Consider the following 17412-nt stretch of genomic DNA (forward strand, 5'->3'; position numbering starts at 1 on the left):
ACACACACACACGCACACACACACATCTTTAATTTCCTACCATATAAGCTTAACCAACACTCCTCCCATCTGTCATTGGTCAGTTAAACAGTTAGCCACGCCCCGAACCTCACACCATTGGTTGAGTCAGTGTTGCTGCGACAGGCTGGTCGTGATTCTGAAACAAACAATGACGTGTTACAATTCTTGGTTTATTAATAATTGTCTCTGAAGTAATTTCAACATCTAGATACAATATCACACATTTAATCATTAATTTATATGAAACACTTATGAATGTTCACACTCACTCCATTAAGAACCAAAAAGGCTTTTACAGAAAAGTAGATGCATATACATACATACTTTATATGGTTTGATAAAAAGTGGATAAAGTGTATTAAGACCTTTTGACCCTATTTTGTTACTGAGATGATTGCTAATTCAGATTATTTCAATGCAAACACACATTCTGGAGTTGACGTGTTTCTCTCAGACATCAGTTCTCACTAATACTGCGCTGTGTGTTCAAGATTTCACACTTTCTTATTTAGTTTGGCCTTCACGCGCCGTTCAGCAGGCGAGAGCCAGATAAATCCAATCTGGTGACCTGCACAGCGGTTCATGTATTCACAGCGCAAGGTGAGAAAATCAAAAAATCCTTTTGTGATTCTCTGATGTGAGCTGTGATTTTATACGAGCTGACTTATGCAAACACTTTACAGTGAATATATTTCACTAAATATCAAAGGATCTAACATTTGCAACATGTATGTGACTCATTTACTCACCCTCATGTCACTCCAAACCCATTTTCTTTTTCTGTGGAACACAAAAGATGTTTAATAAATTCCCATGCTGCTCTTTTCAAAACAATGACAGTGAATGAGGAGGGGGTGGCAGTTAATACATAAAATTATTGATTTGACTGAACTGACGCTTTCAGATGAGAACAAAACTTGAGCTGAATAATGACACTTTTATCTTCTTTATAGCTGAAAGGGAACTTGTTTCATAGTTGATGAACTTTGCAACATTGACACAGTTAATGAAATGAACACTGAACAGAACTGAGCTGAATAACGACACTATTGTCTTCTGTGGAGCTGCTTTACTGCTGAAATTGTTGAATTTTGCATCATTCACACTGTTATTGTCCTGTTTGTGAAGCTGCTTTGAAACAATCTGTATTGTACTGTATAAAGTGCTATGCTACAAAAAATAGATAAATAAATAAATAAATATCAATAATTAACAAAAATAATCATATTTAAAATAATAATACAGGTGGTAATAATAATAATAATCTTAGTATTTTTGTCTTGTTTTCAAAACATTCTTAAATCAAGATACATTTACTTGAGAAGCTAAATGAATGAATGAATAAATGAATAAATAAAATTCAGTCTTGGATATTAAGCTGTCTTGTTTTCTGAAAAAAAAAGATTTTATTTGTTACTTTATACGTATAGCGCTTGTCACAATATCCCCAGCTTCAAAGCATCTTTACAGAAAAGGGTTATTTTAATGTTAAAGTGAGTTTATACTTAATAGAATGGGGTAAACTCAAATTCAAAGGGAAACCAGTATTATTTTTCTCACCCAATTGGCAGATATTTTTCTTGTTTTAAGCATAAACTCAATTAATTTTTATACATTTTTCAGAAGATAAGGCCTTATTTAATTTTGCTTCTCAAGTAAATGTATTTTTATTTAAGAATGTTCAGATAATTGTACTGAATTACTGAGTAAGAAAATCATTTTTCAGTGTATAAATAAAGTAAAAATGATTTGACTGAGCAAATTCAGTCGTTTTGGGTCACAATAATCAGAAAAAATACATCCTGCATTTAACAGGCTATTGAAAGCATTTAACCAATGTGAGGAATTCAGAGGAATTTCAGGATCACTCACACACACACACACACACACACACACTCACTGTAGGGGACTGAAAGGATTGTTCTGCCAGAGATGAGAGTGGAAGACTTTGCCCACACCAGCAATGTCAGCCAGAATATCAGAGAGAGAGAGAGAGAGAGAGAGAGAGAGCAACAGACAGACTGTATGAAAAAAGAACGAGGATGTGCATGTCAAAAGAGGAGAGCGAGCGATTAGTGTGTGTGTGTGTGTGTGTGTGTGTAATGAATGCGTCTTTGTCTGGCTCACGTGGCAGGGCAGATTCGCTTGACCCATGTGACCCCTGACCCTCAGCGACGGGGCAACACTTGACCGCAGGAGACAATGCAGAAGTGCTAGGTTTAGTAGATGGAGAAAGAGAGAGAAAGAGTTGAATTATCATATCAATTACACCCATCATCATATCACCTCCGCCTCGCTGTCAATCAGAACTGAGCCGAAATACATCAGTTAATCAACACAGCAATCAATAGCATGATCACTAGTACTGTATACTGTAGTTAGACTGTCAAAGATTTACTGTATTTCATTACAATGACCTTCTGACAGGGGAAATCAATCCTCTTTACCATGGTAATCATTATTATTGACAATAACATCACTCAAATTAGTTTCATTTTTATGCTTCTGTCTTAAACACTGCTTTTTTTAAAGAAATGAATACTTTTTATTCAGCAAGGATGCCTTAAATTGATCAAAAGTGACAGTTTATAATGTTAATAAAGATTTCTATTTCAAATAAATGCTGTTCTGTTGAACTTTCTATTCATCACAGAATGCTGAAAAAATGCATTATGGTTTCCAAAAAAAATAAATACATTGAAAATAATCAGAAATGTTTGTTGAGCAGTAAATCAGTATATTAGAATGATTTCTGAAGGATCATGTGACACTGAAGACTGGAGTAATGTATATATAAAATATATATAAAAAAGAAGCAATAAACCGTTGGCTATGCATTACTGTGATTTTACCACAATTATAGTTGTTTGTGTTGTTAGGTGTTCGGTGCCTAAATCCCCTTAAAACATGCTAAAATCACTGTAATACACAATATAATAGTACGCAGTAATAAGATAAAAAAAGACCAATGTTTATTTATTAATCATAAATATTGATCATTTAATTATTTTAACAGTTTAATTATTTTTTATTATATTTTTAAAATTATTATAATTATTTAAAAAGATTTTTACGTATTATTTGATTACAAATTTGATGCAGAATGCAGTGATTAACCAATCAGCATTAAGTATCCCAGAGAGGTGAATAATAATAACAGCACAGAACCGTTTAAGTTACATGTGGTAACTCACAGGATTACTTCTCTCTGTCCGACGAATGACAGTCTACACATTCACACCATCAGACACAAAAGTACAGAAACTGAGGACGTTTAGAACTGATCCTGAAGAAATACAATAATGTCTGGCAGCTGAAAAAGAGACAGAGAGAGATGATAATAGTGAGCACACAAAGGAATGCTGTGGGTGAGCGGATGGAGAAATGAAATATCTGCTCATGTAAACGCTCCTTTCTACGTCTGTCCATCTGTCTGTCTGTTCCAGCGGTGACGGCGTCAGTCCTCAGCTTGTTTGTGTCTCATATTCTCAATGGTCTATTGTGGCGAGAGACAGACGCGCGTCCTTGGTGCTCGGGCTCCAGCGCTGCTGGGTGGGAGAGACAGAGAGGAGGTTCTGGCTCCAGTCAGCCTTCATTCACAATCACACAGACACACACACACACACACACACACAACAATCCGTGCCACTCAAGTATGCAGACAGATCCGAATGCTGCTTATCCAATCAGATTTCAGAGCAGGAAATGTTTGTTTTATAAAGAATGTTTTGGAACACAGACTGCATCCCACAATGCAATGCAATCAAATAGACCTCTTGTGTGATGCATGAGCTACAAGTATTTCTGGCTGAAATCCAAAACATTCAGTGAAAATAATAGCAATAATAATAGCATATAACAATGAACATTTCAAAAAAGTTACTTGCAACATTGTTCATCATCATTATGCATGTTTAATTAAGAAAATGGTTTCGATTCATAATATCAGATTTAAATACTTGAGTTGTATAATCATCATCATCATCATCATCATCAATATTAATTAAATAAGAATTAATACAAAAGAAAATAATCCTAAACTAAAATATTTAAAATTAATGTGTAAATACTTCAACAGCAACTATTATATTATTATTTTAATGTAAAATATTAAAAATAAAAAAATATTTAGTAACACCTAATATTTTATTAGTATAAAACAAATACAAACATAAAATAATTTATTTTAATATAATAATAATAATAATAATAATAATAAGTAAAATAATTTAATAATAATACAATTTAATTATTAAATAATAATAAAACTTTGACGTTTTTAAAGTTATACGGAAGTTATATTTTTGTAATTATGTTTTATTTTAATTTACTAATATTTATTTTTTATTTATTTTAATATAAAACAACAAAAATGTGGCAAACTATGTGGTTTTGTTTTGTAAATTTGAATTTCTACATGCTGACAACCTTTTCACATATTTAGTCATAGAAAAATAGCCAGTATATATTGTGCACTGCACTATATTACAAACACTGGCTGTGAATCGGTGGTGAGCGGCATTTTGAAAGGGTGAAAAATACTTTGAGAGAGTTTAGTTAAGTGATGTTGAAGGCTGATGCTGTTTCCTCATCTCAGTCTGTCAGACAGACAGAACACACACACACACACACACACACACTGAGTGGGAAATGCGAACAGCGGCATGCTGACAGCGCTCACCGTCACACTGTTTCTAGGAGACAGGAAGCTGTTATTCACAGCATGTCAATTCATGCGGTTGCGCTCCTGTCCGCATCATATTCACATGGCATGAGTGTGTGTGTGTGAAGGAGCCAGACAGAAATGATGAAATGCTCTTTGTCATTCGAGATTTTTTCCACTCATTATCATATCATCTTAGAGTTTAATTTAAAAAGTTAAAAAGATGAGAAACTATTTGGAAGAAAAAAAAAAGAACACAATGGTTCACTACACGAGAGTTTGACTTGCATGTGTAAAAGGAACAACTCTGGCATTGTTCACTCACCCGCACTGTCTTTGTTTTCTGGAGATGTTTAGCAGGATGTTCACGCAGCTCTTTTCCATGCAATAGCGACCAGCATCTGCTAAACTCCTAAATGAACAGAAAACGCCATAAACTTCAGATACAGACTCAAATTTAAGTTGTAATTTGCTGAAAAGGTCAAAAGAATTGGGCTAAACAGTATTTAACGAAATACTTACTTAAAAGAGAAAACCATACAGGGACTTCTAAACAAGCAAACAATAAAATAAAATCAAAATATTCTATGAAAAAAATATAAACGAAAATTTGCTTATTTCAACTAAATGAAAGAAGTTTAAGTTAAAGTAATACATTTATTAACATTTATTATTAAAGCACATAAGAAAATTACTAAACCATAAATTTAAATTAAAATATAAATTGAAAATATATATAAAAATAATTCAAAAATATTGATAAATAATCAATAAATGCAATACCATTAAATAAATAAATAATACTAAAAGAGCACTGATCCATCCTTTCAGAGGAAGTAACTCCTCTGACATGATGAGTATATAAGGGTATTTTGTCACTTTCACAGTCTTTCTCTGCGGGTTTCTGTCTCTTTTTGTCTCCTGAAGAATGTGTGAGACAGACAAGAATATATTTTAACAGTCTGTTAGTGAGAAACACAGCCTGTTAGTGAGGTGTGAAAACACAACTGTGGGGAAAAAAACCCAAGCGGCAAAAACCCCGCGGTGAATTCTCAACAGCAGTAGCATCCGAGTAAAACATGTTTATTTATTCAGGAATATTCTCAGTTAAAGTCAAAATAAAGACAGAAAAATGTGTGCAAATCTGACCACCATGTGCGTTGCTGGGGCGATGCTATTAAGTTGCCACGGTGTTCTGGGTGGTATCCAGGGCATCGCTATGCAATTGCTAGGTCTTTTCTCATGGTTTGTGCATTGCCAGGGCATTTCTATGCAGTTGCTAGGGTGCTCTGTATGGTTTCCATGATCACCAGGGTGTTGCTATGCAGTTGCTAGGTGTTTTCTTATGGTGCTGTGCATTGCAAGGGCATTGCTATGCTGCTCGGGTATCTCTCTCTCTCTCTCTCTCTCTCACACACACACACACACACACACACACACGATATCCAGGGCGTTGCCATGCAGTTAGGTGTTTTCTTATGGTTCTCTGCATTGACAGGGCGTTGCTATGCAAACGCTAGGGTGTTGCTATGCAGTTGCTAGGTATTTTCTTATGGTGCTGTGCATTCTGGATGGTGTTGCTATGCAATTGCTATGTGATTTCTTATAGTGGTGTTTATTGCTAGGGTGCTCTGGGTGGTTTCCAGGGTGTTGCTATGGAGCTACTAGTGTGTTTTGTCAAAAAACTATTTCTCAAGTAAATGTATCTTCATTAAAGAATTTTAAAATATTTGTATTGGAAAACATGAGAAAATAGTGAACATGAAAATCAGTGTGCTGTGCAACACAGATTTTTCTTAAACCTGTTTTATGGTCCAGCAGGTGAAAATGGTGCGTCTCATAATCGATGCACACACTGAATGTTCACTAACACTAAACATGAGCCCCAGTAAACATGATACTTGACATCTATAATTACGGTCGTCTGGTAGCAAATCTCCGCTTATGGTTTGCATGCTAATAATGTCACTTCTTTTGCGCTAAATCCTGATAAAATCCACCATAAAAGACTCAAAACTAGGACAGAAACCACAGTGACAGCAGAGGCAAATAATCCTGCCGTTCACACAAACACACACCTGTGTGTGCAATAACTGACAGCCGGCCAAATCAAACCTGCTCGCGAACAACGGGGTTCGTTGTAGAGCAGATCACGTGAGTGCGGTGTTGGGTTCAAACTTTCATGTGGAGCTGCTTTAAACATGCGCGCAAACACACACGTTCACTCATCGAGACGCATGCCACCTCGCAAATCAATGAGCTGTGTGTGTGTAGCTGGAGATGTTTTGAGAACCTCCTGACCGGCATGAAAACTCTACACTTTCATCAGTGTAAATGAGAGCTTGGGTCAGCCAGCACAGAACTTGAAGAAATATTCTGGGTTATTTTCAACTTCAATTAAACTCTAGTGTAACGGAGGCCAGCTAGTAAAAGCTGTGCAGGACACCATCACTCCCCTGATCTCAAGAGGTGCACTAGCGATTGACAAAACAGACATTGTTGCTGGGTTCACACTAGTGTGCTTTCATTTAAAAAATTTATTTTTGCCACGGTTATGTCTGTTGTTTACAAAAAACAAAGCTGCAGACCCCATTTTAGTTTGAAAACTCTGGGCTTGCGTTTCAGTATAGATGGACCAAAACTGAAACTTTTACCACTTTCACCTTTATATTTTTGCGAATCAAAATCGAATCACACTGCATCTTAATAGGGGTGAATCGTATCGCATCGCATCACATCAGTAGCTGCTTATGTCTCAATGTATCAAATCGTTGCCTATGCATCAAGATGTGCATCGCATCGGCCTCAGTTATAGAGATGCACATCCCTACAAGGTATACATTTAATCAGCTCCTGCATTCCCTTGGAACTGAACCCTTGACCTCGTGCCCAGTGAGCTACAGGAATTTTAAATGTTCGCTCACCCACTGTGTATTTACTCTGACAACAGAAAACACACCCCAGGTTGAAGTTGGAGAGACGAGATGAGAATGACATGTTGCTGCTGCTATCACTGTTGAGCGTAGAAGGGGTCAAACCGTCAGCCCGTCACCAGAGTTCACGTCGCATAGCAACAGGGGCAGACTCCCAGGATAGTTTCACGGTGACAGTTGCTAGACAGAAGCAGGAGCTTAGAAACAAAGACATCGGGTGCTACTGCCTGCTGCTCATGAGCTGACACCTAAACCACATGCCGACACACACCGGTGAGTGAGTGTGTGTGTGTGAGACTAACACAACACTGAAGAGACAAACATAATAACATAATCTCCTGCAGAGGAAAAACAGACAGACAGAAAGAAGGATGAACAGATAGACAGACAGACAGATAGTTAGGCAGACACAGAGAGACAGAGTGACAGACAGACAGATGGATGGCTAGCTGGACAGACAGACAGACAGACAGATAGATAGCCATATAGACAGTCAGATGAATAGATGGACGGACGGACGGACGGACGGACAGATAGATAGATAGATAGATAGATAGATAGGCAGCCATATAGACAGACAGACAGACAGACAGACAGACAGATAGATAGATAGATAGATAGATAGATAGATAGATAGATAGATAGATAGATAGATAGATAGATAGATAGATAGATAGATAGATAGATAGATAGATAGATAGATAGATAGATAGATAGATAGATAGATAGATAGATAGATAGACAGCCATATAGACAGTCAGATGAATAGATGGATAGACGGACAGACAGACAGATGAACGGATAGATGGATGGATAGACGGATGGACAGACAGACAGACAGACAGACACACAGACAGACAGATAGACAGATAGACAGATAGATAGATAGATAGATAGATAGATAGATAGATAGATAGATAGATAGATAGATAGATAGATAGATAGATAGCCATATAGACAGTCAGATGAATAGATGGATAGACGGACAGACAGACAGATGAACGGATAGATGGATGGATAGACGGATGGACAGACAGACAGACAGACAGATAGACAGATAGACAGATAGATAGATAGATAGATAGATAGATAGATAGATAGATAGATAGATAGATAGCCATATAGACAGACAGACAGACAGACAGACAGACAGACAGACAGACAGACAGATAGATAGATAGATAGATAGATAGATAGATAGATAGATAGATAGATAGATAGCCATATAGACAGACAGACAGACAGACAGACAGACAGACAGACAGACAGATAGATAGATAGATAGATAGATAGATAGATAGATAGATAGATAGATAGATAGATAGATAGATAGATAGATAGGCAGCCATATAGATAGATAGATAGCCATATAGACAGTCAGATGAATAGATGGACGGACGGACGGACGGACGGACGGACGGACAGACAGACAGATAGATAGATAGATAGATAGATAGATAGATAGATAGATAGATAGATAGATAGATAGATAGATAGATAGGCAGCCATATAGACAGACAGACAGACAGACAGACAGACAGACAGACAGACAGACAGATAGATAGATAGATAGATAGATAGATAGATAGATAGATAGATAGATAGATAGATAGATAGATAGATAGATAGATAGATAGATAGATAGATAGACAGATAGACAGTCAGATGAATAGATGGATAGACGGACAGACAGACAGATGAACGGATAGATGGATGGATAGACGGATGGACAGACAGACAGACAGACAGACACACAGACAGACAGATAGACAGATAGACAGATAGATAGATAGATAGATAGATAGATAGATAGATAGATAGATAGATAGATAGATAGATAGATAGATAGATAGATAGCCATATAGACAGTCAGATGAATAGATGGATAGACGGACAGACAGACAGATGAACGGATAGATGGATGGATAGACGGATGGACAGACAGACAGACAGACAGATAGACAGATAGACAGATAGATAGATAGATAGATAGATAGATAGATAGATAGATAGATAGATAGATAGATAGCCATATAGACAGACAGACAGACAGACAGACAGACAGACAGACAGACAGACAGACAGATAGATAGATAGATAGATAGATAGATAGATAGATAGATAGATAGATAGATAGATAGATAGATAGATAGATAGATAGATAGATAGATAGATAGATAGGCAGCCATATAGACAGATAGACAGACAGACAGACAGATAGATAGATATATAGGCAGCCATACAGACAGACAGACAGACAGACAGGCATATAGACAGTCAGACAGACAGACAGACAGACAGACAGACAGACAGACAGATAGACAGATAGATAGATAGATAGATAGATAGATAGATAGATAGATAGACAGACAGACAGACAGACAGACAGACGGATAGACAGATAGACAGAACAACAGATAGATTTTTACAGATCAGTGCATGTTTGTATTTTATGGAAAACAGCAGCGTGAACATTTCCTTTTTCTAAGGAAAACAGAAAGTCAAATTTGGAACAACATGAGGGTAAGTAATTTAGATTTTTTGGGTGAACTACAAACATTTTTCTGTGTTTCTCTATCCAGATATCAGAGCGCTCAGATTAACCCCTACAGCAAATGCTGTCACGCGAGTCTTCCTTCTGCAGGCTGAAGAAAGAAGCCTCTTTGAGTCCCTCGCTGCTGAAAAACGCTCCAGCACCTCTTCTGCGCTCTGAGCGGATGGCCTGTTGGTGTTGGCAGGCAGGGCAGGGAGGATTTGGAAGCAGATCAGGTTTGGCTGGAAATGAAGAGAGGTTTGGGTTTTCAGCAAGAAGCCATAGCGGAGACGGGGGCGGGGGGTGTTTGGGGCGAGGGGCTCAAAAGAGAAGATGAAAGCGGGAAAAAATGGAGCAGAAGAGAGAGGAATTGAACAAGAGAGAAAGCAATACGTTATGTGGCAGAAAAACAGAACCATTAAACAGTTCATTCAGGAAGTGAACAGGTCATGACATAATTTCCTCGCTGGCAGGGGCAGGATGTGGGCCGATGGTTGTACAGTTCCTCCAGAGAGAGAGAGAGAAATATAAACGACAAATGCCTGTAAAACAGAACATATCTGAGTTGCATTTGAATATATTTGAAGTATTAAAGAAAAAGTTCACCCAAAAATGAAAATTAGCTGAAAATGTGCTCACCCTCAGGCCAACCAAGATGTGGATGAGTTTGTTTCTTCATCAGATTTGGAGAAAAGTCCAAACAGCTGATAAAAACATCACAGTAATCCACACCACTCCAGTCCATCAGTTAATGTCTTGAGAAGAGAAAAGCTGCACGTTTGTAAGAAAAAAATCCATCACTAAGACATTTTTATTCAAACCGTCACTTTTTGCCAAAATACCAAGTCCATAATCCATAATAACGCTTCCTCCAGTGAAAAAGTCATCTGGTCTGAATCAGGAGAGAAATCTTAACAGATCAAGCCAAAACAGTCCAAAACAGCTCTAAACAAATATGTGTGGATTTTGATGTGAGAGACAACAGGAGATGGACTTTTCATTGGAGGAAGTGTTATTATGGATAGAGGACTCGTTTTTAAACTGGAATTCATTCTGACGGCACCCATTCACTGCAGAGGATCCAATGGTTAGCAAGTGATGGAATGCTACATTTCTCCAAATCTGATGAAGAAACAAACTCATACATCTTGGACAGCACAATTTCACCCATTTTTGGCTGTACTATTCCGTCAAGAATCTGGTCTCATGCACTGGCCGTCAATGCAAACAATGCCCCATGACCGTCACTCACTCACACACACTTTCTCTCTGCAGGTATCTGATCTCTGTCCTCCTGCACAGCTGTCAGATCGCTGCGCTTGAATCTGTGTGGCAGCTGCAGCAAGCGTCCAGCTGTGTGTGTGTGGAGCCAAATGCTCCTTTGTCATCTACAAACAATAGAAACAATCGGGCGACACACTCACCCCGGACATGGCAATTAATCACACAAACAGAGTGGGGGGTGCTATGGAGATGATGATGATGATGATGAAGGGGGTGTAGAAGAAAACAAAAGGGCTGCTAGATGTTAATAAAGACAGCACATTACAGTCAAGATCTGCTTCTGATAGTATTTATGTATATTTTCAGTTTTCATTCTAATTTTTTATGAGCTTTTGTTATTTTGTATTAGTATTTTCATAAGATTTTTTTAGTAATTGCATGAATGTGATGTTCAAGAGGACTCTGTATTTCTAGTGGATTTTCATGCGTTTTGAGGAAACATTACCCACAGTCCTATCCATAACCAGGTTTGATGAACTTAAATGCTAAGGCATCTCAAAATGTTTGGAAGAGTGATTGTTATTGAAAAGAACTTTATTGTAAACACTCATTCTTTTAATACTTTATATAATTGGAAATGTTGGAATAATGTGGACAGTAAACCTATGAATTAAATATATATTGAATAAAGAATTTAATTACATCACCAATAAAAAAACTGACAATATTAGTATCCTAAGCTAATAGTTTTTTATTATTATTCTAAGATTTTATTTATTGATTTATTTAAATTTTTGAACATTTTTTTTGGATTAAGGTACCCAGGCACCCCAAAAATGCAACGATCAGAAAATATTTAGTAGATAAATTTGCTAGTTGGGATAGGAAACGCAGGGCCAACAAAACAACACAAAAAAGCAGAGTTGTTATTGTTAACTAAAAACTAAAATTATTAACGAAATCATGAAATAATTTCAAGCTACAGAAAACTAATAAAAATAACAAAAGTACATCAAATTTGCGAAATTTTAACCAAAATGAAAACCGAAAATATGCAAATAAAATCTTGTTCAAAATATGAGTACATACTATAAAACCATATATAAATCATAATAACAACGCTTGAAGTTCTTCACTCTGCTCGAAAGGAAGAAAAATAGACAGCAAACATCACTCTAAGCAATAATCATCAAAGAAAAGGACAAACACTTCATGTTACACCCCTTCTCAGTTTATTTTCAGTTGCATAAAAAAAAGAAAACAATCGCTGACATCTTTGAATGAGCTCAGATCTACAGTTTGGTCAGCTGACAAGGTTGCCACATCTGCTTTGCATGTCAATAAGATGCAAATGAAGATGATCTGCATTCAATAGTTTGGAGGGTCTCAACACTGAAGAAGTCAAAGGTCACATGATGCCTGCTGCTTGAATGGGGCGGAGCCTAAAACAAACCCTGATGATGCTGAGAGCAAATCAAAGGAAACTCTAAAATACAAAAACAACAACTGAAATCATGTTTGAAAGACAAACACACACTCACGGAGCATCAGCTATTCAGTATGCATGTATAAAATCACTCTGAGGGGAAATCTGACCAAAAAAATCAAAAGAAAAAATTGCTAAATCATATTTTGCATGAAGAAAACTTCAATCTACTTCATGCAAAATATTTAAATATTTTTTCCTTTAAAATTTAGGGTGAAATATGAACCAAGATTCAACCCTCACGTGTGCGTTTGTCTTTTCATGTGGATTCTTGATGCAAGACAGAAAATACACCAAACCGGCCGGCAAACCACGAGGTTCTGCGTGCGTTTCCTCCCCTAAATGAAGCTGGAGGCCACCGACTGCAAAAAAAGTTGAAAAACACTTCCTATGTTCTTCCTCATGGTCTAAAATTCATATTCATATGCCGTTTACAAGATTACATGTACTGTAGCTTATTTATAACTAGATGACTGGCTTGTGTTAAATCAATATCAATGCACACAGTCGTCAAAGCCAGAGAAATCGACACGTAACAGCTAGATATACCGTTAAAAGATTCAACCACCATCCTCGGCAAACAAATTTAGTTCATAGTAAATAGTTTTAAATAGAACGACTTGCAAAAAACGACCACGGCAAAATGGCCTATATACTTAATAGCCATTGTTGTTTAGTTTCATTTCGATTCATGCTCGATTTTTTATGTTTTTCGACATCTCACATTGTCTATTTAGGAAGCTGAGCGTCGCAGGGCGATAAAAAGAAAATGGTCTTCGCTGCACAGGCTTTTCTATTAGCTAGAGATTCAACTCGGAGGGGTTTCGAAGGCCACTATTTTCTCCCAAAAAAACTTGATTCTACGAATCATTCTAGCAAAAAGTGTTCGACTAACATTCGAAATCCTCCACAACCCGCATCACTTTTTACATACACGTTTATCTTCTTTTTCTTTTTCATTTTTTAAAGCAATCGCCTTAAAACAGTGCAAAACGAAAGTAATCCTGTGCAACAGATCTACGACTAAAAACATACAAACCTCATTTGTGAAAACGAGTAGGTGAATCATTCAACAACACAACATGTTACGAATGATTCGCGTTCCGCTTGCATTTCACAAACGAAGCCTATTACATGGACATTTATACGTTGTTTGTAAAAAACGTGACTTCAAGAGAAAAATAAAGATTAATAATAATAACAATAATGCATAATATTAAGGACACTATAACACATTATAAACAGGGACGCTGCCCGAGACGGAACGGGAACAGGAAACTCAAGCGATCCGACTGATGTTCATGAAGAACCTGACCACTTCATGTTGAATGTATACTCTCATATACACACTTAAGTGTGTCTCCCATCTGCTGTGTGTGTGTGACAAAAGAAAGGCTCGCTCCTGCAGAGTCAGTGTGACTCCAGCTGGATGCCCCTGTCGGCCAACGGCTTTTGACACCCAGGGGGCCAAACGGGACGGATGGATGAAGAGCAGCCCCCAGGCCAAAGAAAAGACGCAAGAGCTCGTCCAGTCTCTGGGGTTCACAATTCTATGAACACATTTCATGAACACAGCCAGAGAACATCTTGCAACAAAATCAAAAGAAAAAAATAGAACAGGGAATTTTGATTTTGCTTAAAGAAAATGAAGCCTATTTTGAGGAGCATTAAGACTTTGTGCACATTGGTATTATTTCCATGAATATTAAGCACATACCTACAATTACCCCCAAAAATGGTTCATTAAAACATATATAAAAATCATGCATAAAAAAAAAAAAGTTTTAGGTGAGTGCTTATCTATAATGAAAATAATGCAAAAAAACAAAACCCCAAAAAAACTGAAAGTGTCAATTCTCATGAATATTAAGCATATTTGTAACCCAAATTCTCATTAAAAAAAAAAATATATATATATAAAATTTTGAGAAATATATAAATATATATATAGTTCTCAAAATTAATATCATTAATGCAAAAATGAATGATGCATTAATAAAATTGTAACATTTATGAGGGTGTCTTTTGGTGCTTATTAAATAGTTGTGAAAATACAAAATTTTGTTACATTTAAATCATTTAATAAAAATAATTTCATTCTCAAAATTATCATTACTCAAATGCAAAAAGCATTTATTTATTTATTAATTAAAATGTAAAGTATTTATGCATCATGATCAATTTTGGGGAAGGAGGATGTGCTTAAGTGTCAAGAAGATGTAAAAATACAAAATTAAATTAATCTGAAAATGATCATTGTTAATGCAAAATAATAATTCATTAATTAAATTGTAATTGTAGGAATAAAATATTTATGCATCATGATAGATTTTGGGGTGGAAATGTGATTAACTGTGATGAAAATCATACAATGCAAAAAAATAAAAAAATCTAAAAATGATTCTTAATTTGTATCATTATGCAACATATAATGATTTATTAATTCAATTGTATTTTTGCATCGTGATAATTTTATTTATTTGGGGGGTGGGGGTGGAATGTGCGTAATTGTGAAAATAATGACAATATAAAATATAGGCTTCATTTTTTAATGCAAAAAACTTTTTTCTTTTGATTTCTTTTTAACGTTTGTATTAATTTGTCTTTCTGTGGAGGTTTAGTCTGGGAATCGTGACAGACAGTGACTGGCGTCTGCACGCGTGTCTGGTTTCACTTCTGCACGTCTGGCTCATCTCAAGAATATGTTGATGTGAAGTGTGAACATATACATATTCATTTCAATCTGCATATTTTACCCTCTGACCTCTGACCCCTGGGCCAACCCCATATCCCATAATGCCTCATGTCTCATCCATCCACACCCGATTCTATCCTCCTATTATAGAAAGCTTGTGTGTTGTAGTGTGTCCGTGGCCTCTAGTGGTTGGTTTGCGTGTCTCTTAATGAGTTTCTGGATGGTTGTTTTGTGGTTCGCAGTGGTCAGGGCCTCCAGCGGTGCGTGTGCGTCACGCGGTGAGCTTCTGGATGGTGCTGTTGTAGTAGGCGGTGGTCAGCGCCTCCAGCGGGCTCCAGTGGTGAGCATGGAGCTCGATGACCTCCATCAGGAGCGAGCGTGTCAGCTGAGACTCAGACGGACACAGCATCTTATCCCGCACGGCCGCCAGCAGCTCCGTCATCATTTGAGGAAGCTGCTCCTCCAATAACCGGCCGGTGCTCTGGAGCTGCAAGAACAAGCACAGAGAGAAACAAGACTGACAAATCCTCCCAAATAGTACAAACTTTCTCAGTTCTCTTAATAAAATGATTATCCCAGAAAAAGTGTGAAACTGACTGTGGCACCACAAATAAATACATTTTTTAAATAAATAAATAAAAAGAAATAATTTAATAAATTGTGTGTATATATATATATATACACAGTGGTGTGAAAAAGTGTTGGCCCCCTTCCTGATTTTTTATTTTTTTGCATGTTTGTCACACTTTAATGTTTCAGATCATCAAACAATTTTAAATATTAATCAAAGATAACAAGTAAACACAACATGCAGTTTTTAAATGAAGGGTTTTTTTATGAATAAATTATAAAAATTATATTTAAAATTAATATGAATGAATATAAATTATCTTCGTTTTTAAAAGTATAATCCCAACACTAAATCTTCAAAACAGAAAATATGTTTAATTTTATTTTCTTAAATTAATTAAATATAAAAATGTAATTATCAAAATTATCATCATTACTTTAAAACTGTGAAAATGTGAAATTTCTCTTGTGATCTCTCTGTCTCTCTCTGTATATGACAACTAAAAGTTTTTTCAAAAAAACTTATGCATTAATTAAATTGTCAATTGTCAGTATTTATATATTGCATTATGCATCACTTGTGTGATGTAATTATGAGACTAGGGTTTAAATATCATGAATATAAGGTCACAAAAATAGGGTTCATTTTCTTCAAGAAAAATATATTTTGAGGTGACCAGACATGCATGTGAGATTCACACTCAGGCTGGAGCTGAAATGACTGTCTGTGGAGTGACGGCACGTCACGGATGCGGTGCATCAACATTTACTCCAAATAACCTGTAATACTACTTTAAAGCGGGGTGGTGAAAGACAGACAAAGAGAGGCAGGAATCACTGAGTGGTTTCTGAGAGGAAATAAGATGTTCAAAGGGAGATGGACACACTCAGGCTCAAGCAAGGGTTAGAGGTCAACTCCACAGGGGGCACAGAGAAACAGATGCTAGTCTGAGAGAGAGAGAGAGACAGAGACACACACAGAGAGAGAGACATAGAGAGAGTGGAGGGAAGCTGTCGCATATCCAGACAAACTGTCTGCTGATGATCCGGTTTGTGGGCAGATGGGACATCATCTATTCTACTGGATGGATGGAGCCACACTCAAGTACACACGAGTATTTGTATATTACAAATATTATTTATTTATTTATTTGTGGTATTAACTCACATTTTCAGACTTTTTAGAGTAATGATAATTTGGAGTATGACATTTTCATACTTAAATTTTTTTTTTATAAAAATGTAAAATTAATTTAATTTCTATTTTGAGATTTTTTGCATTGTGCC

At 36.4% G+C, this 17412-nt stretch overlaps 1 protein-coding gene across 7 annotated transcripts in view; it reads right to left on the reverse strand.

The window, feature by feature from the left end:
- Positions 1-15396: 15396 nt before the first annotated feature.
- The window catches only part of LOC306862553 (CBP80/20-dependent translation initiation factor-like), a 69208-nt gene continuing 67192 nt past the window's right edge, over positions 15397-17412 (reverse strand). For all 7 annotated transcript variants that reach the window (XM_079405423.1, XM_079405418.1, XM_079405421.1 and 4 more), the window contains one exon: positions 15397-16042. In XM_079405423.1, the coding sequence (XP_079261549.1) occupies positions 15827-16042 (216 nt within the window). In that variant the 3' untranslated portion in view covers positions 15397-15826. The remainder of the gene's footprint in view (positions 16043-17412) is intronic.

This window comes from Barbus barbus (genome assembly GCF_936440315.1).
Source record: "Barbus barbus genome assembly, chromosome: 43".
Classification (NCBI taxonomy): domain Eukaryota; kingdom Metazoa; phylum Chordata; class Actinopteri; order Cypriniformes; family Cyprinidae; genus Barbus; species Barbus barbus.